Genomic DNA, 26,420 nt, shown 5'->3' with positions numbered 1-26,420 from the left:
AGTTTAATGAGGTTTTCCGGCCATTTGGTATTGATAGTAAGTCGGAGTCAATATGTTGGTACTGATTTTGAAATTTTTTTGATGTTGGTCGTAATTATGAAAAAGGGGATTTAAGTTGGTAGTGTTTATCAATTAACCTATATAAAAAAAACCATAATACTACATAATTTCTATGGTAATTAAAAAAAATAGTTCAGTTAAATAAAAGAGACAATAAATTTAACTATAAAAATATAAAGCTCATCAAATTCCTTTTATATGGAATTTTCTTCGAGTACATTTTGGTCTTCAGTTGGTAAAACCTTTCACTTTAATTTAGCCCGACTCTTATTTCGAATCGCCTCCTCAAAAATAACAAAAAGTATCATATTAGAATTTTTCGGAAGCAAGTGAAAAAAATAATACATTGATAGTAAAAAAATATGATTTCCATTCTTTGAGAACTATCAACTTATGTGCATAGTAACATAATTGCGTCGCAACTGGAGTTCTCTGCTACCTTCTTTGCGATTTCATATTATATGTCATCTGGTAGTTGTGAAAACATATAAAATTTCTTAATCTCGTTTGTAATCGCCTCCACCATGCAAATATTTTTCATTTCTTTACAACTACATTAAGGAAAATTATAATACTAGAATTTTTCTGGAAGCAAGTAAAAAAATAAAATAATATATCGATAATTGGTCATAGAAAAAATGATTTCGATTCTTTGAAAATTAAAAACTTACGTGCATTGTAACATCATTGAGTCACGAATGGAGTTCTTTGATACCATCTTTGCGATTTCATATTGCATGTCATTTAGTAGTTGTGAAAACATGTAAAAATTCTCCATTATGAGTAAAATTCTATGGCTTATTTTATTTGATGGACTTATGTATTATTCCTTGTCTTTGTAATGGTTTGTCTCAACTTTGATATTATATATATATATATATATATATATATATATATATATATATATATATATATATATATATATATATAGAGAGAGAGAGAGAAGAGATCAACTAAGGTCCTTATATATATTAAGTCCATAAGTTCTATTATGAGCCATTGGATGGAGGGAGATGGAGGGATGAGATCAACCCCAAAAAAGTGTGTTTATAAGCTAATCTCACCATCTCTCTCCTCATTCACTAATCCACTCTAATTAATCACTAATTTACTATATATTTGTTTTCCACTCATCCATTTCTCTTTCATCTTACACATTTCATTTCTCTCTTCTCTCAAACTCTAAAAAAAAACCCAAATAAATAAAAAAAACCCAAAAATCCAAATAAATAAAAAACCCAAAAAATCCAAATAAATCAAAAAACTCAAATAAATCATTCATTCCTCTCTTCCTCATTCACCACCACCACCCCACCCGACACCAACTAACCACCCACCCACCAAACCGCCGCCGCCACCCCACCGCCGCTGACTTTTTTTTTTTTTTTTTTTCAACTCGTTATTTTTTTTTTTTTTTTTTTTCGTTTTGTGTTAATTTGTATGTTTTGAGTTGTTTTTTCCATTCATTATTTTTTTTTGTCTTTTATTTTATTTTAGTTGTCTTTTATTTTGTTAGTTCTCATTTTTTATTCATTTTCTTAAATCTCTTCTTGTTATACGTTTTTTTTTTAAGATTTCGTGTTTTAAATCTCGTTTTTTTTTGTGAGATACTTTTTTTTCATCTAAGACAAAAATGGACTAAAGTTATACAAAAATGAACCAAAGTTATACAAAAATAGACCAAAGTTATACAAAAAAAGACTAAAGTTATACAAAAATTGGACTAAAGTTATACAAAAATGAACCAAAGTTATACAAAAATGAACCAAAGTTATACAAAAATGGACTAAAGTTATACAAATATGGATTAAAGTTATACAAATATGGGCTAAAGTTATACAAATAAGGACGAAAGTTATACAAAATTGAACAAAAGTTATACAAAATGAACCAAAGTTATACAAAGTTGGCAGGGGTGGTGTGGTCGGGATTGTTGTCGGGGCAGCAGGAGGAAGGAGTGTGGGGAATGGTGGTCGTGGGTGGTGTCGGGGTGGTGGGCTCGGGATCTGTCGGCGCGACATGAGGCGGGAGCAAGGACGAAGGGAGTTATGAGTGATTAGGGAGGAGGATTAGTGGGCTGTGGGCGCGGCTATGGTGGTGGAAATGGCGGTTTGGTGGTGGCAGTGATAGGGTGGTGGTGGGGTCGGGTGGTGGTGGGTCGGGTGTGGTGGAGTGATTTTTGTGGGTTTTTTTTTGTTTTGTTTTAGTTTGGGTTTTTTTTTTATCAACTTGGTTTTTTTTTTTTTGTTTAGAGAGGGTGGGAGAAAATGAGAGAGAAAGAGTGAATGTGAGAAATGAGAGAGGATGAGTGAATGAGGAAGTGAGTTGGGAGATTAGAATGGTGGAAGAGTTGTACAAAATTAGGTGGAGTTATACACAATTAGGGAAGGAGATTAGGGAGGGAGAATTGTGACCCTTCAATGAGATGTAATCTCATCCCTCTATCCCTTCCATCCAAGGGCTCTTATAAGGACTTAGGGCCTTATATGGTATGAAGACCTTATAAGAACCCTTCTCTCTCTCTCTCTATATATATATATATATATAGATATATATATATATATATAATTGTCCATAAAAAATACATTGAAAGTATATAATAGCATACATTGCATACAAATTAGAAACTTGTTAATATGAACATTTTAACCCAAATGTGTAAGGAAGCCAGACAGAGGACATTGCATTTTATTCTTTCTTTCATGTTTTATGGAATCAGTGATGGTGTACGTATGTACCACTACCAATAACAATGTTTTGGGTTCATGAGGCATTTACCAGTTCCTCTAGTCAATGATGACGTATTTAAACTCATAGATCCCAAGCATGGTTTTCTAAAATTTTGGGTTCATGGCACCTATTTTTTTTTACTACCCGATATTTACCATTTCCTGTAGTCAATTAGTACTTGGTATTAAAAAAAATCCAAATTATTTTTAGAGCGTCAATAAAACAAAGCAACAGAGTGACTAACGAACTACTCGTATAGTTATATAATAATAACTCCCTTTGTCTTTTTTTATATATGTCATTCTCTCTTTTCGAGACACTCCTTTATCTCTTTAATATCCAATAAGTTTTTGAGCATTAAGACAAAGTTTTTGAGTTTTGTATTAAAAATTATGAGTTTTATTATAAAGTTTTTGAGTTCATTTATTTGAATATTAAACTCAAAAAATTACATTATAACTCAAAAAAATTACACATAAACTCAGAAAAATTTAAATTTTGACGTCAGAAAAATAAAATGTAATTTATAAACTTTATAGAACTCAAAAAAAAAAAATACACAGAAACTCAAAAACTCATTAGTGTGAGGTAGTACATCTGATGTACAATCCTTTTTTCCTTTAATATCTCCTAATATATAAGGAAAAATATCATTAAATATATATTCATATGAAAGTTCTTTTGATAAGGAATTTAATTGCATAATTCTTATAATTTTTGAACTACTACAATATATTTTTGTAAAAATTAAAGTCTAAGGGTGACAACAAAAAAAAACGTCATCTATACAAAAATAGAGGGAGTATTGTGTAAGACAATTTCACGACATAAGATCATTGTTTTTAAATTAACACAACTGTATAACATGGAAATGATATTATAACCACAACGAAACTGTCATACCCAAAATTTTAAGTTATAATAAATCTTTCCATTCATAATTATTGTGTGACACGATCTCACATTGTAAGACGGTCCAATTACATAAAAACACAACTTATTTACAATCAATAATTTAACGTAATCTACTATTGTTAAAGGGGGCATCCTCCCTCTTCCCCTTTATTGGTCATATAAACAAAAATCTCTTTTAAAATGGCATTATCTGCTTTATGTTTAAGACGGGTCAAATATTATACTATTTGTATAGATAAGACAAAGACAAAATACTTGAATATTAGGAAAATACTTGTTTTATCTATGCAAGTGATAAATTATTTGACCCGTTTTAGTTTAAGACGGCTATATCCATAATAAAAAAGACTTGTTGTCACATAAATAGTTGTACTCCATAAATCACATGCTCCTCACGTGTGTCTTGCTGGGCTTAGCTCCACAACACCACATGCATTCTTCTACTATTCCTCTATCCCTTTTCCTAATAATTCCTCTTTGTAAACAATAAAATGGCGGGTGCAGCAAGTGGATTTGTGACCAAGACATTTCAGTCTATGCTCAAAGAATCCTTTGCTAAAAAGTTTACCACTCTTCATTTTGCTATTCAATCTTACCTGGGTTTGTACCATTTTCCTTTTTATTTATTTGATCCCTAATTCTAATCCTTATTGGATTTGTTTTTACTTATCAATTCATTATTTCTAGGTTGACTGTGTTTGTTTAGATGACATTAAGGAGGAGAAGAAACAACATGTGTCGAAAAGGACAAAGAGGTTAGATCCATTATCAGATTGTTGCGTGTAGTTGTTTAATTGTTTTGTTAAAAATATTTTATTTACAAAAGAGAAATAGATTAATTGGTTCCCCAAATTCTCATCTATGACGGTCCTCGGTCGTATGATAATCATATGAGATTCGAAATGGGTAGTTAGGCTTCTATAAGTTGTCTACTTTTTGCTTCAAAGTTATTTAATTGATTTAGGTTTCTCAAGTCAATTGAGGGGATATTATTTTTAGTAATCAAGCCTCTTTCAAACCATATTTATCTGGAGGTTGAAATAGATATATCAAATTCATAACAGAAATAAGTAAAGCTTTTTGGTGTTCAATAAATTCAATAGAAGCAACTCAAAATGATACTAATGTTAGAAATATTAATCTCAGTAATTTACATATTCATATATGAAAATATTTATTTAGTCATAAAATAAAACTTAGATCTTATGCATGCAAACATAAATAAGATAAGAGAAGAAATCATCAATCTTACTATATGATTTCGGATTAATGGGCACCAACAAATTCACCTATTTGTTAGTTCTTGAGCTTTCCTTAAAATGGATGAACAAAAGGTCCAAATTAGAACCTCTCCCAAATGTGAATACCCAAGGAAATCTCTTAATAACTAATATTATTTTGTACTAGAAATAATATAAGTCTTACTATAAAATTGACACAAAAATATTGTGTATTTCCTCTTGAAAATTTCGGCCAAGAGGAGAGATATGTGAGTTTTTATTTCTCTAAGTTTTTCCCAAAATGGTAGAGAGAATTTCTTTTTCTTACACTAGAAAAACTGAGTTGAAGAAGTGAATAAAAATTATAGAGGAAAAACTCTATAATCCCTCTTGGAAAAACCGGTGGTGAGGGGAAGGGTGCCCTATGCATGAGCCTGTTTTTCTACCCAAGAAGATAGGCATGCAAGGCTAGTCATTAGGGTTAATGATCATATTCCTATTTAAAATAAAAACACAATATTAATCCTAACCTTTTCCCTTATTTCGGTACATATAACATAAAATGGGTAGTCCATTTTATTTTGTCATTTGTCAATTGTGACATATGTGACATGTTACTTGACATGTGAAATTGTAATGTATTTTTAACATATTAAAAATCAACATATTCATAAAATATGTCATATACAATATTGACTAGTAATTCGTAATTACTTGTACCAAAACGGTTTATCAAATTATAAATTACAACGTCTTGTATTCATAATAAATTATTCATTCAATTTGTATTTCAATTGTTTCGTAAACAATAATTTTATCCAAGTAATAAAACAATTCAATTACTTAGACTGTATCTAATATAATCGAATTATAATAAGACACGTTAATTTTACTCAGAAGATCATCCGTCAATTTTAAGCAATTTAATTAACTCGTATCGGCATACGATTAATTAAATAATCAATTAAGAGTATTTCCCTGTAGGTATGACCTAAGGGGATCAACTGATCACCACCGTCGCACGACAGTAATGTCAAACTCTAGTCAGCCAATCATTACCGATATGTGTGGACCAGTTGACTGTAAAATATTACATCCCACATGTATTCTTAAAATGAAATTTAAACATGTGATCATCATGATCAACAGTTGTGATCGCATTATTGTCGGAGGACACATATTCCAAAAATCTCCCACTTGTCCTCGACAAGTGTGCGTCACCAATTCTCTTGTCCTATTACTATCTCCCACTCAATGCAAGGTGTCTTTCAGGTCGTATTTGCAAGTGATCATATCGAGAGTGGTTTCCTCGATCTGGAGAATAACTGATTGGCCGGAATTATCTACCATAGATACCTTCCGAGCGTGGCCACGCATTTCCAGATCATTACTCCTCGAGTGGCCCTGAGATATTGTTATAACCCTGACAAGGGGTGGACAATTCTTATCGCACTTATTCCCTTCGACTATCCACAGCCATCAACCCAAAATATGCCCATTTGACCCCATTTACGAAGGTCGTAGTAACATAAATCAAAGTTAATCTGAAATTGTGCCACCTTAGGTGAACAGTCTTTAGTCAAAAGAATCGACTCACTAGAATACTATAGTAGCTCTCGCCACGACCAGGCTATATAAATTTGCCAGAACTCTATAAGCGGTCATTAGCCTGACAAGGTGTTCCTAACAGTCTGCCTATGTGATCGACTAATAATTCTCATATGACTCAATGGCACTTGAACTTGCCATCAATCGCATCACACTCTAGTCACTTCGAGACGTCACCTCATATAAGTGACTATGGGCAAATACAATGCTAATCCGTGTTCACTTTAACGGGGTTCAATTGTCTTTACAACCCGTTTGGATGTAAATGTATAAAGAAAAGATAAAAGACAAATGCGATTATGAACATGAACAAAAATAACACTTTTATTTCATTTCAAAATCTAACACAAACTTGGTACATGTTTAAGACCCATGGACACCATATGTCCATTGTGTTTAGCCTGCGATAAAGGCTTGGTGAGCGGATCGGCTATGTTGTCATCCGTCCCAACCTTACATATCGCAATTTCCTTTCTTTCAATGAAATCTCTAATTACATGATATTTTCTAAGTACATGTCTAGATCTATTACTAGACTTGGCTCTTTAGCTTGGAAGATCGTCCCACTATTATCACAATAGAGAGTGATGGGATCATTGGCGGTAGGTACTACTCTTAGACCTTCCGTGAATTGCCTGATCCAAACAGCTTCCTTGGCGCTTCGATGCTTTGCAATGTACTCACCTCCGTTGTTGAATCCGCTTATAGCTTCCTTGAAGCTTCTCCAATATAACAAGACCACCATTGAGCATGAAAACAAAACCAGCTTGTGATTTCATGTCATCTCTATCCGTTTGAAAACTTGAGTCCGTGTAACCATTAACACGGAGCTCGGTGTCTCCTCCAAACACTAAGATAGAATCCTTAGTTCTTCTCAAGTACTTAAGTATTTTCTTGACGGCTATCCAGTGACACTCACCTGGATTTCCTTGATATCGTGTGCATATCATGGCGTACATGATTGATCCAACAGCGGAAGCATAATGGATCAACTTCATGCATTCAACATCATGGGGTTCGAATGGCGATTGAGACTTGCTCAATATTGTCCCAGTTACCATAGGTACCAATCCCCTTTTTTATTTGTCCATGCTGAACCGTCGAAGAATCTTATCAACATAAGATTCTTGACTTAGTGCCAATATCCTCTTGGATCTATCTCTATGGTTCCGGATACCTAATATGCGTTGTGCCTCTCCTAAATCCTTCATTTTAAAATGGTTATCTAACCACTTCTTAACAGAAGACAACATTGGAATGTTATTTCCAAGGAGTAGTATGTCATCGACATATAAGATTAGGAACACAACATTGCTCCCACTGAATTTCATGTATAAACATGGTTCCTCAACACTTCGAGTGAAACCATTCTCTTTTATCACATGATCGAATCGATGATTCCAACTTCTCGATGCTTGCTTAAGACTATAAATGGATCTCTTAAGTTTGCACACTTTGTTAGGATTTTTAGAATCGACAAAACCTTCGGGTTGTATCATGTACACCTCCTCTTCTAAATGCCCATTTAGAAAAGCGGTTTTGACATCCATTTGCCATATTTCATAATCATGAAATGCGGCAATCGCTAACAAAATCCGTATGGATCTTAGCATGGCTACGGGGGCGAAGGTTTCATCATAATGAAGACCTTGGACTTGGGTGAATCCTTTTGCCACTAGCCTAGCTTTGTAGACATCATCATGTCCTTCTATGCCATTCTTGACCTTGAAAATCCATTTGCATTGAAGAGGTCTTGCCCCTTTAGGCAAATCCACCAAGTTCCAAACTTGGTTTTCATGCATAGAATCCATCTCGGACTTCATGGCTTCAAGCCATAAGGAAGAATTTGGACTAGAGATTGCGGTTTTGTAGGTGGCGGGCTCGTCACTTTCTAAAAGCAACACATCGAGTGTTCCATCTTCTTCAATAAGTCCCACATATCGATCGGGATGGCGAATAACTCGGCTCGTTCTTCTAAGTGGAGGAGGGACAACCACGCTAGACGACGAAGGAACATCTTCAGGCGTCTCTAACTCGGTTTGTGGCTCTTGAACTTCGTCAAGTTCAAAATTTCTCCTACTCTGTCTCTTAGAAATAAATTCTCTTTCTAAGAAGACAGCCTCACAAGACACAAATACTTTGTTTTCTTGAGGTTTATAGAAGTAATAACCTCGGGTGTTAGAATAGCCTACAAAGGTGCATTTTTCAGATCGTGGGGCTAACTTATTGTCATTTTTGGTTTTGACATAAGCATTACATCCCCAAATTTTCATGTAGGATAGATTAGGAACTCTTCCTTTCCATATCTCAAATGGAGTTTTCTCGGTGGCTTTGGTGGGACAATTGTTCAAAGATCTTATTGCGGTTTGAATCGCAAATCCCCAAAACGAGTTTGGTAACTCGGTTTGACTCATCCTGGATCGAACCATATCAAGTAGGGTTCGATTTCTCCTTTCGGCAACACCATTGAGTTGTGGTGTTCCGGGTGGAGAAAGTTGTGATATAATACCACAACCTTTCAAGTGTGAATCGAGTTCAAGGCTAAGATATTCTCCACCACGATCGGATCATAGTGCTTTTATCTTTTTGTTCAATTGGTTCTCTACTTCATTTTGAAATTCCTTGAATTTCTCAAAAGCTTCACTCTTATGCTTCATTAAATAGATATACCCATATCTACTCAAGTCTTCGGTGAAGGTTATGAAGTAGTCATAATTTCCTCGAGCGGTGATACTCATTGGTCCACACACATCGGTATGTATGAGTCCCAATAGTTCACTTGCTCGAGTTCCTTTACCGCTAAAAGGATTACGTGTCATTTTGCCAAGAAGGCAATATTCGCATGTTCCATATGATTGATAATCAAATGGTGTAATCACATTAGTCGAAATTAATTATTTGATGCGATTCTCGTTTATGTGACCTAATCGACAATGCCAAATGAACGATTCATTTAGATCACTTGATTTGAGTTTCTTTGATTGAATGTTGTAGATGTCATTAGTCGGATTTGAGGTTTCTAAAATGTAAATGCCATTAATGGAAGGAGCTTGGCCTATAACCAAGTCGTTCCTTGAAATAGTACAACGATTGTTTTTAACGACAAAACAAAAACCGTCCATGTCCAACATAGCGATTGAAATAATGTTTTTAGAAAGTGTAGGCACATAAAAAAAATTATGTAAATACAACTCAAATCCATTAGGCAAAGCTAATACATAAGTTCCCTTGGATTCGACCGCTACTCGAGCTCCATTTCCAAGGCGTAGATCCACATCTCCTTTGCTAAGCCTCTTCACGTCTCTTAACCCCTGTAAGTGATTACAAAGGTGAGAACCACAACCGGTATCCAGTACCCATGTCGTAGTGGAAGTATAATTTACATCAATAACTTAAATTTCCTTAGGAATTTTACCTTTTGGAACGATGATTACTTCCCTTATATTTCGAAAATATACGGGACAATTCCTAAGCCAATGTCCCATGCCATAGCAATAATGGCACTCATCTTCAACTTACTTGAAGTTTTTCCCTTTTTTTCCCTTCTTCTTGAACTTTTTCCCTTTGGAAGCAAGAACTTGATTGCTTGAGCTCCCACTAGTTTTGGCATCTTTCTCTTCCAAAGACAAAGATCCTACAGATTTTATGAGGCGATCTTTCTGAGACCGGCTCACAAGAGATCTTGTAGTAGTAGGAGGTTTAGAAGAAGTGATGAAGTTTATGTTTCCATCCGAACCTATCCCAAAATGAAGTTCTCTAGTAGTGTCAAAATCATTGTTTAAGCAAACTTCGTCAAAAACATTGTAGCAAGACTCAATAGTTATCGGTGTAGTAGCGTTTGATGGATTCATTGTAATGAACTACAAGTATGGAGGAAAAGGAAATATTAACATTTGTCATTTTTAATCATACTTGTAAATAATTTTAACAAGATATGAGCATTTATATAGTGACCTCTAACCAACTATTATAAATGATTCCAAGAGCCAAATTCATATTAACTTAGGCATCGGTAAAGCCGAATACAACCCTTATCAATATAACTCGGTGGATTAACTCTTTAATCGATTCTACTTTTAGAACTCTTGGTCGATAAAATTACATTAATATTTATCTTTAGCCCGAAACACATCCGGAAACCGTCGAGAATACTTTCGTTGAGTTCAACCCAAATGTCGAATAAATGTGTCCATGATCCAAATTTACATCAACTTGGGCATCGGTAAAGCCGAATACAACCCTTATCTTTATAAATTCAGTGGGTAGACATTTATCACCCACTTCCCCTACGTAGCAAGGTTTGTACCCCGGTAAGGCCGAGTGCACTCCCTCATGAAATAGGTTTTCATGGTTTATAATTTTTGGTAAGGCTAAGTCTCAATTGTTTATTTTAGCGAGAGGTCATGTCAATTTATTATCTATCACGTTTTAAGTGAACTAAAGCGGTGAACTACGATAATTGTAATTGACACGGTCGAATAACTCGATTAAATGATAATGCATGTTTTGTTATGGCGATTTAGCGATGCATGCAACATATAAATAAAATGCAAAGCATAAATAAAATCCTAGTATGGCCTTCCTAAAATAGTAAATCTAATAAACTATTACAAATTCGGAAACCAACTCCTTTGGTCCCTAGAACTTCGGTCTTGACTCGCATTTCAAGGCAACATTTTCTTTGATGGATCGCCTTCTCGAATGACACCGTCTTCAAGGTACTCCGGAATAATAAAATTACAAAATGAATTACATAATTTCCTATTATACATTTGTAATAAAAATAAAAATAAATCTATTAAATTACAAAATAGTGATACGAGATAACAATAATTACAACCGAATCGATATTCCCATACATTTCGGGTAATACCAATTAAAACTAAGGCCATACTAAGTAAAATTACATAATTCAGAAATTACATAAAATTAAAATATGACAATCATAAATAAAATGCAGCATTATAATATGTATGAACATGCTAGATTTTATGCTAAATCGCCTTTTAAGAGCCAATATCGTATATTAATTGGTTTTTACGGATTTGCGTGATTTAACTTATTAAAATCAGAATAATTACATAAATTCATATTTATGTACAAGTTAATTACCCTAACCATCTTAGGACTCAAAATTAGTCTCCACTAACATTTGACAATAATTAAACTTGATTTCTTAATATTGTTCATAAATGGACTCAAAAACACAAAATAATGCTATAAACTTCAAATTAAATTATAAAAAGTTCAAATAATTTCAAAATTTGAAATTTAAACTCATGAACATTCTGGAAAAATACCATGACACTCATAATGTTCAAAACTTAGGTTAAATATTTCGAAAATATATCGAGAAAAACAATGTTGCGGTTTATCGGTTTCAACAATTAGGGACCCTAAAAATATGAGAAAAATTTTATTCATCAACTTTTCACTTTTAGATCTAAAATATATGATAAAATGCAACATGTGACATTTTTCCTTAGTCATGAAATATGTTTTAGCATTATTACTAATTATAGTCACTATTTATGTGATTTTTCATCAAAAAATCATAAATCATGCATAACGACTTCATTATAGCCAAATATTTTACACACATCTTTTAAAATTGCATGTGAAAACATACTAAATTTCCATGACCATATTCGAAATATAACTCATATTAACCTATTTACCCATTTAAATACGATTTTAAATTGAAAAATCCATATATCGAGCAATACAACTCATTTTATCATAAAAATTTACAAGCCATCATTAGATAATATATGTGAAAACATATCCAAAAACCACTGAAAAAATCGAAGTTTAGCTATTTTTCGTCCAAAAATAACATTTTAATCATAAAAATCACATTTTAATGCCAATATTATATAAAATGAACAATAAAATCCATAAATAAACCAAAATGTCCTAAAACTCACTTAGGACCAGAAACTTTTAACATGCAAGGTTATTTTTAGGTTTATCTTCATAAAACCAAATTAATTAGTTTTGTATGTTAATCATATAACTCGGAAAAACTATAAACCGATTTGCATGCAAACAACCTAAGGCTCTGATACCACTTGTTAGAAATATTAATCTCATTAATTTACATATTCATATATGAAAATATTTATTTAGTCATAAAGTAAAACTTAGATCTTATGCATGCAAACATAAATAAGATAAGAGAAGAAATCATCAATCTTACTATATGATTTCAGATTAATGGGCACCAACAAATTCACCTATTTGTTAGTTCTTGAGCTTTCCTTAAAATGGATGAACAAAAGGTCCAAATTAGAACCTCTCCCAAATGTGAATACCCAAGGAAATCTCTTAATAACTAATATTATTTTGTACTAGAAATAATATACGTCTTACTATAAAATTGACACAAAAATATTTTGTATTTCCTCTTGAAAATTTCGGCCAAGAGGAGAGATATGTGAGTTGTAGAGAGAATTTCTTTTTCTTACAGTAGGAAAAATGAGTTGAAGAAGTGAATAAAAATTATAGAGGAAAAACTCTATAATCCCACTTGGAAAAACCGGTGGTGAGGGGAAGGGTGCCCTATGCATGGGCTTGTTTTTCTACCCATGAAGATAGGCATGCAAGGCTAGTCCTTAAGGTTAATGATCATGTTCCTATTTAAAACAAAAACACTATATTAATCCTAACCCCTTCCCTTATTTCGGTACATATAATATAAAATGGGTAGTCCATTTTATTTTTTCATTTATCAATTGTGACATATGTGACATGTTACTTGACATGTGAAATTGTAATCTATTTTTAACATATTAAAAATCAACATATTCATAAAATATGTCATATACAATATTGACTAGTAATTCGTAATTACTTGTACCAAAACAGTTTATCAAATTATAAATTACAACGTCTTGTATTCATAATAAATTATTCATTTAATTTCTATTTCAATTGTTTCGTAAACAATAATTTTATCCAAGTAATAAAACAATTCAATTACTTAGACCGTATCTAATATAATCGAATTATAATAAGACACGTTAATTTTACTCACAAGATCATCCGTCAATTTTAAGCAATTTAATTAACTCGTATCGGCATACGATTAATTAAATAATCAATTAAGAGTATTTCCCTATAGGTATGACCTAAGGGGATCAACTGATCACCACCGTCGCATGACAGTAATGTCAAACTCTAGTCAGACAATCATTACCGATATGTGTGGACCAGTTGACTGTAAAATATTACATCTCACATGTATTCTTAAAATGAGATTTAAACATGTGATCATCATGATCAACAGTTGTGATCGCATTTTTGTCGGAGGACATATATTCCAACAACTAATACACTCATTACATTTGAAGTAATTACTATTAAGTTATATATTCCTTGGTGGCTTTGATGTTGATTGACACTCTTGTTGTCGTGTTGTCATTCACTCCTTCAACGATCACCTGCAATTACATTATAATAAGATTACTGCGGTTGTCTATACTCACATTTTAATTGAAAACAAAAACAAAAAAAAAGGGAATTTTACCTTAATAATGTTGTTGAACGCTTTCTTATATACAATGTTCTGTGTGTAGCCATTTAAGTTCTCTTCGTCTTCATGTAGTAAGAATTTGAGCCCTTCAGGCGATCTCACTCTTGAAGCAGCTACATAAAGGTGACCATGGCTGAAAACAGGTTTGGGAAGGTATACACCAACATGCTTGAGTGACTGTCCTTGACTCTTATTAATTGTCATCGCATAGCACAACCTCAACGGATATTGTCTCCTTTTAAGGACAAGAAGAAATTTTGGATCTGTGGATGTTAGTACAATTCTTGGAATAATGACACACTGGTTCCAACTTTGCTCCCCGTAATTATCCATGCCTGGATGATGTGTCTTCCTATATTAGTGACAATAAGTCATGTTCGAATGCATAATCCCATAGACGGATTTATGTTTCTAAGAAGGATGACGGGTACTCCTACTTTTAACCGTAACTCATGATTAAGAAGTCCTGATAGAGTCAACATGCTTAGGAATGCTGGGAATACCTCATCATAACTTCAGAATATTGTTACCGGCCTCTTTACTTGCTGAAAAATGTCGTCATTGATTATGCTTGCAGTTTCATTCAATGGAGTCAGAATGGCTCTTTCACGAAGATATTCCTCATCAAAGCATTTATCTTCAAAATCAATGTAAGTAATTCTAAATATCTGGTCTATTGGATTTTAAGTACGCTCAATTAAGTGTTTTTCTGGTATTTTGATCCATGTCGGCTCCTCCTCATTATTTTTTCTAATAGCCGGTGTATTACCATTTCCTAAATCAAGTAACCACTTATTAAATTCTTGTTTGCTTGTGTCAATTTGTCCATCTTCTGTTTCACTCCTAACACACATGCTAGTTGTCAACATGAAGACTTGACAATTATCCCAAATATAAGACCTATTGATAGAAGCCCGCACAACATCCTGCCTTGTTCCCTTTTGAATAACAGGAAGTACATGCCTAAAGTCTCCACCAAGGAGAATGTTTTTTCCACCTAAAGGCTTTAGTGCTGCGTTTTTGTCTTTAAAACCAACAATGTCTTTGAATGTTCTGTCCACAGCTTCGAAAGCAAATTTGTGATCCATTGGAGCTTCATCTCATATTATAAGCGATGTTTGACGAAGGACCATCCAATACCACATGTAGAACCATCGCTAATGTCAATATAGATGTCAAATCTACTATGGGGCATTCTTCCTCCAGGAAGTAAGAGTGACGCTATACCTGTTAAAGTAGCCCTGTGGATAAAAGTATTACGCATGAACAAAAAAAATAATAAACAGCAAATATTTATTTATATGTATATATTCTTTGTGTTGATCCCACAACCTGATGACGCGACAGTGAGCACGATCTTTATTTCAGACCTTAGTTGCGCAATAATTATTTTGTAAAGGAATATTTTTCCTGTACCTCCATGTTCATACACAAAGAAAACCTCCCCGTTGTTGGAATTGACAGATTCTATAACCTTGTCGTATACATGTAATTGTTGGGGATTAAGAAGGGGCTTTCACTCGTCATGATGTTTTTGGAGCATTCCAACATCATAGCTTAGTTCCTCCCTTATTGGTCTATTTTCAAGGTGCTGAATCTCTTGAACATCTGGTTGTGGGAGTGGATGCATATCTGAGATTGTCTTCACATAACTATTCAAATCTTTTCCACCCCAAGGAGACAATATGTGTGGACTTGTTTTTTGGATAGTTCCAGTTAAGGGTGCTTCAACAGTTTTCTTCTTCTCAACAATATATCATCACTTAAGATTGCTGCATATGTGTTCCGGAACTGTAAAGGATCAGCCACTTCACAAAATAACAACATTGTAACAAATGACTCCCTTAGTTGGTTCAGCATTGCCCATTAGTTAGCCTCCATCATAACATCATTCCATTCCTTGTCATCGCTTAGGAGGCTAAGAGCATAGCAAGCATCTTTGAATGTGGGGTGTGTAGTAAAGCCGTTAATAGTGATTATATCTTCATATCTTGTTGGTCCTCTAGCTGAATTAAGTAATAACCTTAGGTAGTACCTCTCACCAGCTGTAGGGTGTACGTATACAAGTCGTCCGATACATTTACCCTGTTTCCTTAGAGACCATGTTTTTTTCGTTTGTCCATGCATACCTTGTTGGGAACTCTTCATATGTTAATGAATTTGCTATAGCCGAGTTCTTCTTAAACTCTAGCCACTTGGTAAACATGGTTTCATGGTTTTTGTCATTGACATCTCGTTCTTAAGATGAAGTATGTGTTTTAAATAAAACAATATTAAGCATATATTATATATTGTAATCAAGGCCTTGAAGACGATTCACACTGATGTTCTGCAGTCTTTCCTTTCTGTAATAACCACTTCGTATATGTTACATAATCCTGATAATTCTGCATCATCGACCTTGGTCCACTTGTAAATGATGATGGTAGAACAATTGTTCTTTAAGTGGAGGCCTCACCATACCTGTATTTCAAACATAACAAAGTTAGTTACTAAGGGTAGTATGATGACAAAAATAAATGGTATATAATGGAGGTCTTACATATTCTTCGACATTTGTGAACGATTTGATTTGAATATGCAATGACAACAATATATAACTTCTCAAAACCATTAATAGACTTATGTACAACATTATGCCATTAATTAAGTTCTTTGAATCTTTGTTATTAATTATTCTATCATTAAGTGAGTGGGGTGATCTAACATATTAAACATATGTTATTAATCATATACCACGAATGTGTTCCTTTCAAAAAAAGAAATATATACAATGAATGTGTTAAAATTAATTTTATTAATCCTATACGTGTCTGGATTGGTTTTCGTATTGCAGTTATATAGTAGTTTACATAGTAGTTTTCAGATTAATAGAGTTATCGTTGAACAAATTACATAGTAGTTTTCAGATTAATTAATGGTGTTATCGTTGAACAATAATTTCAATATTTGAATGATTTTTTTTCATATGTTAATTTATACAAATTGACAAAATTATTACTGAAACATCCGAATTGGCAAAGTAAAATTCCGTGAGCCACTTTAATATATCATTAGTTCTGTGAGCCACTTTATAATATAATTATCAGTGAAACTAATCTTGTTTTGATTCTTAAACAACATAGAAACTGCTGCTACGTTTAACTACTTATAAGATTTGTGTGTTGTGCAGAGTTTTTTTTTTTCTAGGAGCTTTGTATGGGGCCATATTAGCAAGAAGCATTTTAGGTAAATATACTATCGTACTTAATGTCTGCATCAGTGAAAGTCATTTTGATGTGTTAACGACGAGATTGTTGTCCATGTATGTACCTTCAAATAAAGTTGACTACTGAATGAATAAGTTTCCAGAACTAGTATTCAATATTCATCATGAAATTGAAAAACGCCACGAATTATATAAATTATAACATTTAATAAATTCCTATATAATAATACTCTTTCAATATTTGTGAGTGAAAATGGTCTGTAGTCTACCACTTGTAACAATAATATGAGTAACAAAAACATAGAAAAATTGATAGTAATAGGTTCCTATAATAATACTCCTTTAAAAGAAACTTCCTATGTTTGAAAATGGAAATTCCTTAGACAATTGCTCCAGTAATATCACGGGCACTAAAAATCTCGAAATTGGTTGCAAACTTGAGGCTTCTTCCCTAGCTTTCTTTCCTTTGTCTACTGCCTCACCATCATTATAGGCCATTCCATCTGTTTTCCTTTTTGGGGCACTTGAATTGGTTGTCTCAACTTCAGATTCATCTCCAATACTAGACGTTGCCATTCTTATTTTTGAAACCTTCGATAAAACCAAAAAATGATCCGTTTAATTTTCAAAATTTGTGTAAGTAATTAGTAACATTGCTAATATTAGTAATACCCCACCTGTTCTTTCTCCAAAGTTGCTTTGTCAAATATCTTAGTAGCCGTAAAACTTTGGTTTCGAACCGTCTTGTTGAAATTTGTAATTTTGATTTGAAAAACCTAGGTTTGACCCTTTAAATCTTGGATAAGTCTTGCCACTTCACCTTCTTCATCTATCTTTTAAACATGTAACATACAAATGATTGTCAGTGTCATTTATTTCCCTGTAAATTATTTTTAATAACACATAAACAAAAACTCCCTTTACCTCATCCTTTGCTTCTTCCATATCATGTAGTTGTTGGGCTGTCATACCAATGATTTTTTTAGCCTTATTATCAAAAATTATGAATTTTGATGATTCGGTTTCATCTTCCACTTCGGCTTCCAAACGATACCTATAGAAATTTTTCAAAGTGCGTAAAATTTTCTCAATGCATTGAAATTGTAGAGCACATAAAATAATATATGTTTTATTCCTCACGACAGCATCATCAATTATGAGCATACATTTTTGACACTAAAATTTGGTCCCAGCGGCTTTTGCTGAAGTCATCCATTTTTATTTGAAAACCCTTCGATTGTTGCTAGGCAGTAGAAGGTCATATTTTGTTCAAAATTTGAGTTTGCTTCTATCAAAATCTCTACAATCATTTTCTTTTTTGCTATCACTACACTTGCATCAACACCTTTCTTTGGAATTTCCAATACCTTTATAGGACCATCACTACCAACAAAATATGTAAAAGAATGTCATTTGGTAAAATATTTACATAAAGTACATGATTTAAATAAGGCTACCCATAAGGTTCATACCTTAAACATGAATTGAACTCTTCTACTTCAGGCATTTAGAAGTTGAAGTACACCTTTGAAGCTGGAGTAGTTGATAAATACATTATGTCTGTGTTTTAAAAAAAAGTAGGTTCAATTTACCAAATCAAACAAATTTAAGTATTTACATCTAAATCAAAAGGCAGTAGAGTATATTCAAATAAAATCATTACTTTGATATTCTTTCACCAAGTTTGATGTGAAGACTCCAACACGATTGCCAACCCCGTTTAGCGAAGTTTCCTTTTGATAATCTTCAACAACTTTTCCCCAAAGAGTAATTTTTACTGTTTTCTTTCTGTATATATAGTGATTGTTTGTTATTAGATATAAGATAACCGTAAATGTAAAAAAAAGGGGACATTATATTTTCTTTAAAAGTACCTTAGGTTTTTCAACTCAATCTCAAGAGTTTCTATTTCCCGGCCTTATCTTCTTGATGTCAATTTTACTCTCTCCAATGATTTCACCAATAACATCTACAAACACGATGATGCAAGAGACAACCTAATTAATAATAATAATAATAATAATAATAATAATAATAATAATAATAATAATAATAATAATAATAATAATAATAATAATAATAATAAAGTTATGTTGAAAAAGAGACATGTTTATTTAGAATCAATAACTCAGCAGTGAGAATATAAATTTTGCAAATGCATTCCGGTAGCATCTCAAATTCTATGGGTCAAATTTATGGTTCAGGATCTTATTTAATCAAATGTAACCTCCTTAACAACGGTGTTAGAATAGAATTTGATCATTAGCTTGTTATCGGAAACAACACGATAAGTGCTCTTGTTGTCAATTACGGAAAAATTCTTAATCATGTAAACACTTCCTTCATTGAGTACTCCGCGAAAAGAATGTGCTATGTTGGATTTGATGATGGCGTGAATGTATTCATTCTGAAATCAAGAGAACATAAAAGTCAATTATACAGTGGAAATCTATAATAGTCTTTTATGTAACATGGATACGTACATCCTCATCATTAAGAACTATTTCAATGCTTATTAATTCGTCCTTGTTGTTTGCATTGACAACCATCCACAATCTAGAAACACGAGCTTTGATTTTCCAGTCATCCTTGTTGGTAGTTAAACTATCGAACTAGAGAGTAAGTTTTAGTTTCAGAAGCTAGTACATGCCTGCAAAAAAATGAAAAGGTTAAAAATAGTTTCTTAATTCAAAAAACACATATCCAAGCATGTTGTTAAATAAGTTTATTTGAATTGACAAAGTAGCTCAGTGAGAGAAAATCTTTTTGTTTGACATTGATGTAGGTTTGCAAAGATTTTATATGAATATCTTACTTTTTGTTCGACATGGTGATGGTGTGCAGGTGCTGAATGATTTGGAATATCAGATGGAGAGAAAGATTTGTATAAGATTGAGAGGAGAATTGTGTGATGAGAGGAAGATTTGGCTTATGAATTTATATGAATGACAATCTTAGAAACAATGTATCTGTATGTGTTTTACTTATTTACATTTACAATGTGCATTTAAGGAGGACTCTTAAACATATATTAGAAACATTAGTTTAGATCCCGTGCAAATGCGCGGTATTTTAGATTGTAATATATAGAGAAATGAGCATTATTAATAAGGGTTATTTCATAATAATAATCCATCCTATGGGTGGTCTACTGTAATTACTCCATCCGATCAATATTTCCGATTAAATCCAACCTATACACCATACCTTTCAATAACAAACTCACTCAATTTTGTACGGTTACACTAGGTCACCTTCTCCCCCTCCGTATTTAAGTCTTAATAATCAAACCCAAAAACAAACACTTGATAAAAGCATCATCATCGTCATCGGCTCAAGCTTCCCTTGAAATCTTCAAATTTGTACACTACTAATCATCCTCATAAATTTTTCTAATTTCACTATTACACTAATACAAACACTTGATAAAAGAATCATCATCGTACTTAACCAACTCAGAAACCCAGCCGAAATCAAGACCTAAGTCAACTGGTTCGTACCAAGAAAGAAGGAGAATTATTGGAAGTAGATATGTCAAGTTATTGGAATCAGACCCGATCCCCCCCACTCATACCCGTCAAATTTTGCTGTTGTTGCTGCTGTCCGGGTTACAGTTGCGATTGTTGGGAAGATTGAGAAATTTGGGAAATAGAAAAAGAAGCAATTCGAGAAGGAGAATTATGAGAGTGATTAGAAGGAGAAGCCGTGTTCATATTACTGTTATTAGTGTTCAATCGGGTTTTATGATATTTGTGAAGATGGGTCAATTAAATTCTGGGATTGTAGGGGTTATAGGTCACAAATCTGGGTTAAAGCTGAGAACAAATTGCAATTTATGCAATGAATGAGGAAGGAAACAGTGGGGTTGGATGAAAAATGAAGGAGGAGGTCAAAGGGTGTACTGTCAACTGTGTTCAATAACCTGTATCTTTTAACCCTTAAAAAAAATAAGGTAACCTGTTGGTGAGGTTGCCCTTCTCTACAATGTGTTATGGGAAGGAAGGGGATAGAAGGGATTAAATTCGGATTACTTATAGAATGGAGTAATTTAAGAATAGCACCAATAGGTTGGATTATTCATATGAAATAACCCTATTAATAATTAAACTTTAAATTTACTGTTAAAGTCTACAATATTGATGTGTTCTATTAATTATTAAAATAGAAAAGGGAAAACTTGAGGACAATTTTACATACAAAAAATCAAAATATCATTACATTTACTAATTTTAATAAATATTGTGTATTTAGTGTTGTATTTTAGGGAGATTTTCGTATTTTATAAAATCACACTAATTAGTATTTTGGCGATGTATTTTTCAAATAAGAGATCGAAGATATTTGTGATGGAGAAAATTCTTTAATATAATAATTTCAATATATTATGGTTAAAATGTGATAATAATAATAATATGAGTAAAATATATAGTAATCTTACAAACTGACATATATATGGTAGTCTAAAGTATTTAAGTGTAATATATTTCTCTACAAATATTGTGAAATAAGAATTATAAAGTAGGCCAACATTTATATAGAATAAACAAAAGTTTAAACTCAATATTTGAGAATAACCAAAACTATTTACTATTAAGGCCCAATTTGTAGTTGAGGGTGATTTGAGTGGGAAAATTTCTAGTTTCGCCTATTCGGCTATTCATTTAGTAAATAGAGGATTGTATATATTAGTATCTCGATATTCTTTTATACTTATGATGATATTATTGGTTCTGGCTGTGTGAACACATTTTTTCAATTATTTTTTTTTCCATGAAGGCTGTATGAACACATTTAACTTCTAGTATTTTTTTTTTATTTTTTTTCCATGCCACGTGTCACATCCACACTTTCTCGAAACAATATCACACGAAAAAACAATTGTGATTTTTTTTTATAATTTTTTTTTGACAAGTCTGATTTTTTCGTGATATTGTATTGAAAAACCCGTGATATTGTATTGCAATCCTCAATCCTCAAATATTTAGGAGTTCTCACCGGATCCCGACTATATATATATATATATATATATATATATATATATATATATATATATATATATATATATATATATATATATATATATATATATATATATATAAGGGTTCTCATAAGTCCCTTACATTTTATGAGGCCCTAAGTCCTTATAAGGACCATAGGATGGAGGGGATGGAAGATTGAGATTAGATCTCAATAGATGGCCAGAAATTCATCTCCCCTAATTAGCTCCTCATTGCAATTAAAATCCTCACTAATCTATTCTTCACTCATTATCAATATCTCCTTCCTCACTAAACATTCATCCCTCATTATCACAAACTCCTCATATCTCTCTACATCTCTCCCATTTTCCTCTCAATCTGTCAAAAAAAAACAAAAAAAAACCACTCATATTAATCGCAACAAAAAAACCCAAAAAGCAACCACCTTTCTCCCTCACCACCAGGTCCACCACCCGACACCACGCAATAAAAAACCAAAAAAAAAACTCCTCCGACACCACGCCTACCCACCGCACAACCATCACCGTCTAACCATCTCTGTCCTCCTCTACCTCACCGCCCATCACCGTCTCACCTCACCTCACCTCAGCAACCGTCACACAACCACTACGACAGCAAACCCACGACCACCCCCACGCTGACCAACGACCATCAAGACAACCACCACTCCAACAACAAACAGTACCGCGACAACCATCACCCCACAACCTGCACGTCAGATCTTGTTTTGACGGATTTTTTCAGATCTTCTTTTCAGATCTCGTCTGCCTCGGCGGCCTCCACGACAACCTCTGCCGCCTTCCTCCTCCTCTCCCCTCTGTCGCGACAGCCTCCTCTTCTTCTCCTCAGTTCTTGTTTTTTTTTTTGGTTGGTTGTTATCGTGTGGTGGCGGTTGTTGTTGATGGAGGTGTTTGTCGTGTCTCCCTCCACTTCTTCTATCTTTTTCAGTTTTTTTTGGGTTGTTTGTATCGTGTTGTTGTTGCTGTGTTTGTTTGTTTTTTTTGTTTTTTTTTATTTGTATTGTTATATATTTTTTAGATCTTGTAACCAATAAAAATATTTTTTCATATCTATTGTTGATTTTTTGTTAACAAATAAAAATATTTGTTATACAATAATCAAAAATAGAGTTATACAATAATCAAAAATATTTGTTATACAATAAAAATATTTGTTATACAATATTTTTTAGATCTTGTAACCAATAAAAATATTTTGGGCTAAAGTTATACAATAATCAAAATAGAGTTATACTGTTAATGTCTAAAGTTATACATTGTATAAATTGAAGTTACACAAATTTTGGACTAAAGTTATACATCTTGTCTATTAAAGTTATACACTGCGTGCATTAAAGTTATACACACGATATATAAATTTTTCAAATTTAAATATTTAAATGTTTAGATCTGACGTTTTTTATTTCAATTATTGTTATTGTATTGTGTTTCATTGTTAATTTTTTTTTTATGAATCATGATTTACTTCTAAGGTTTTTTTTTTGTTATTGTTATTTGGTTTTTTGTTTATATTTGTTTTTTTGTTAGGTTTACGGGTTTTTTTGATAGATTAACGGGTTTTTGTTATTATGGGTTTTTTTGGTTTTTGTTATTATGGGTTTTTTTTTGTTATTGTTATTTGTTTTTTTTATTATTATTAGTTTTCATATCTGGTTTCCTTCTTCTCAACTTTCATCACTTTTTTTATTTTGAATTTTCAAAACTATATGTAAATACAACTAAAGTTATACTCCCTCCGTACCACACCAAAGGTAACGTAGGGAAAAGTGGAGTATTTAAGAAAATGTGGAAAAAGTAAGGGTAAAGAGGGAAAAAATAGGTGAGGTATGTAATTGTGGGTTAGTAGGTGGGATATGTAATGACATTTTGTGTAAATATCAAATAGTTATAAGGATAACTTGGTAATGTTGTGGGCCAAATAAGGAATGTTACCTTTGGTGTGGTACGTCCGTTTATAGTAAGTGTTACCTTTGGTGTGGTACGGAGGGAGTACTATTTACGACTAAAGTTATACCCTTAAAACATTAAAGTTATACTATTTACGACTAAAGTTATACCCTTAAAACATTAAAGTTATACTATTTACGACTAAAGTTATACCCTTAAAACATTAAAGTTATACTATTTACGACTAAAGTTATATTCTTCAAAAATTAAAGTTATACAATTTATACTAGGGTTATTTAATGAGTATACTCTGAATTATGAGGGTTCTTCTCAAAATACTCTGATCTACGAATTAACTATGAATACACTTAACTATCATACTCATCCTCTTTTAATAGAATTGTCACTTTATTTACCTGTAGTAGCAGGTAAAACCGTAAAATCAATCACATGTCCCACCTTCCTCCTCCATATTACCTCCCTGTAACTTTTTTAATTTGTTTCCCCTCCCCCTTGCATTATTATTTAATCCCTTCTCTCCTGCTTCATCTTACACCTTCCTCCTTCCATGAATGAAGGGCTTATGTTTCTCTCTTATCAATCGTCTCTCTTTATAACTACAAACCATGCCAAATCAAGCGCACAAACTTCAAACGAATTATCCAACCTTTTTTCCCCAATTTCAAACGAATCAATGAAAATCCAAAAACTCTTTTCCCTCAATTTCGTGAATCCATCCATTATTCAAACGAATCATCCAAAACCACAAACAAAAAAAATTATAAAAAGAACAATGATGATATATAAATCAACATTCAAACTAATTTATGTATTGTTTGCTTTTCAAATCTGGGCTTAGTACGTTCTGATTCTTTTTCTAATTTGGGCTTAACAACATGTGATGATTTGGGCATAAATTTGAGTAGCTTGTTGATTATTACGACAGTCGGTATCTGTATTTAGCATAGAATTGATATGGGTAGTTGTTATTTTACATGAATTTTGATTATAAAATTTGAGAGTAGCAATTTGGGTATAACTGGAAAAGTGTGAATTTTGTGATAGTAATGTTGAACTTAAGAAATCAAACGCAGAGCTGCGTACGGATTTATAATGTGTGTTTGTCAATCTTGTTAAAATTTTGGTGAAAAAGATGATAATAATGATTTGTGTTAATGGTAAAGGAGGTGACAACCATGAAATAGTTTAAAAAAAGATGACCTGAATAGCAGGTATTAGGTCGCCCAAGTCTATTACGGGAAGAGGTGTTAATAGTTGGGTTTATTCTGAAATAAAATGAAGTTAGGAGTAATTTGAGAAGACAACTCATAGTTTGGAGTATTATTATTTTGTTGTGTGTTGTTATTTACTTATTTTATATTTTTTTTATTTCAATTATGTCTTATATTACATTTTGATATTTAGATAATGGTTTTTTTTTTTTCAGATCTAGTATTGTTGGTTTAAAGTTGGTATTGATGGTTTTTAGGATTTCGGTTATATATTGGACTAATGTTATACGATTTTAGACTAAAGTTATATGATTTTGGACTAAAGTTATGCGATTTTGTAGTAAAGTTACACAATTTTGGACTAAAGTTATATAAATATAGACTAAAGTTATACATATGAAGGACTAAAGTTATACAAAAATGGACTAAAGTTATACAAATATGGACTAAAGTTATACAAATAAGGCCTATTGTTATACAAAAATGGACTAAAGTTATACAAAAATTACTTAAAGTTATACAAATATGGACTAAAGTTATACAAATATGGACTAAAGTTATACAAATAAGGACTAAAATTATACAAAAATGAACTAAAGTTATACAAAAATTGACTAAAGTTATACAAATATGAACTAAAAGTTATACAAATATGGACTAAATTTATACAAACAGTACTTATATAAATTCAAATTTATAGTGTTGGTTTTTATTTGTAATTTTTTGTTGTTATAATTATATTTTTTTTCATTTGTCAACAAAGAGAAATGAGAAAACAAAAGTTATACAAATACTTTCATTGAAGTTACACACATTTCTACTGGAGTTATACATTCGTTGAGTAGAAGTTATTCATATCATTACTAGAGTTATACATTCATTGAGTAGAAGTTCAACACATTCCTAATGTAGATATTTCTATAACTTTAGTCAATTTTTGTATAACTTTAATCCTTATTCGTATAACTTTAGGTAATTTTTGTATAACTTTAGTCCATTTTTATAT

The 26,420-nt window shown here is 32.3% G+C and overlaps 1 protein-coding gene across 9 annotated transcripts; it reads left to right on the top strand.

The window, feature by feature from the left end:
• The first annotated feature begins 4,097 nt into the window (after window positions 1-4,097).
• LOC141599634 (uncharacterized) lies at window positions 4,098-20,328 on the top strand. 9 transcript variants are annotated; one of them, XR_012523879.1, is made up of 6 exons: window positions 4,098-4,305; window positions 4,412-4,460; window positions 14,140-14,220; window positions 14,645-14,717; window positions 17,240-17,295; window positions 20,120-20,328. XR_012523879.1 is itself a non-coding variant. In XM_074419710.1 (5 exons), the coding sequence occupies exons 1-5, from the start codon at window positions 4,197-4,199 to the stop codon at window positions 20,124-20,126; spliced, it is 294 nt and encodes a 97-aa protein (XP_074275811.1). In that variant the 5' UTR covers window positions 4,098-4,196; the 3' UTR covers window positions 20,127-20,328. The 9 variants fall into 9 exon arrangements, 5 of the variants coding, with proteins under 5 accessions (XP_074275811.1, XP_074275810.1, XP_074275808.1 ...); XR_012523876.1 differs by having other exon boundaries at window positions 4,393-4,460; XR_012523877.1 differs by lacking the exon at window positions 17,240-17,295 and having other exon boundaries at window positions 4,393-4,460.
• The last annotated feature ends 6,092 nt before the right edge of the window (window positions 20,329-26,420 follow it).

Source organism: Silene latifolia, chromosome 9, assembly GCF_048544455.1.
Source record: "Silene latifolia isolate original U9 population chromosome 9, ASM4854445v1, whole genome shotgun sequence".
Lineage (NCBI taxonomy): Eukaryota > Viridiplantae > Streptophyta > Magnoliopsida > Caryophyllales > Caryophyllaceae > Silene > Silene latifolia.
The sequence above is the reverse complement of the archived record's forward strand: the minus strand, read 5'-3'. Positions and strand labels throughout refer to the sequence as shown.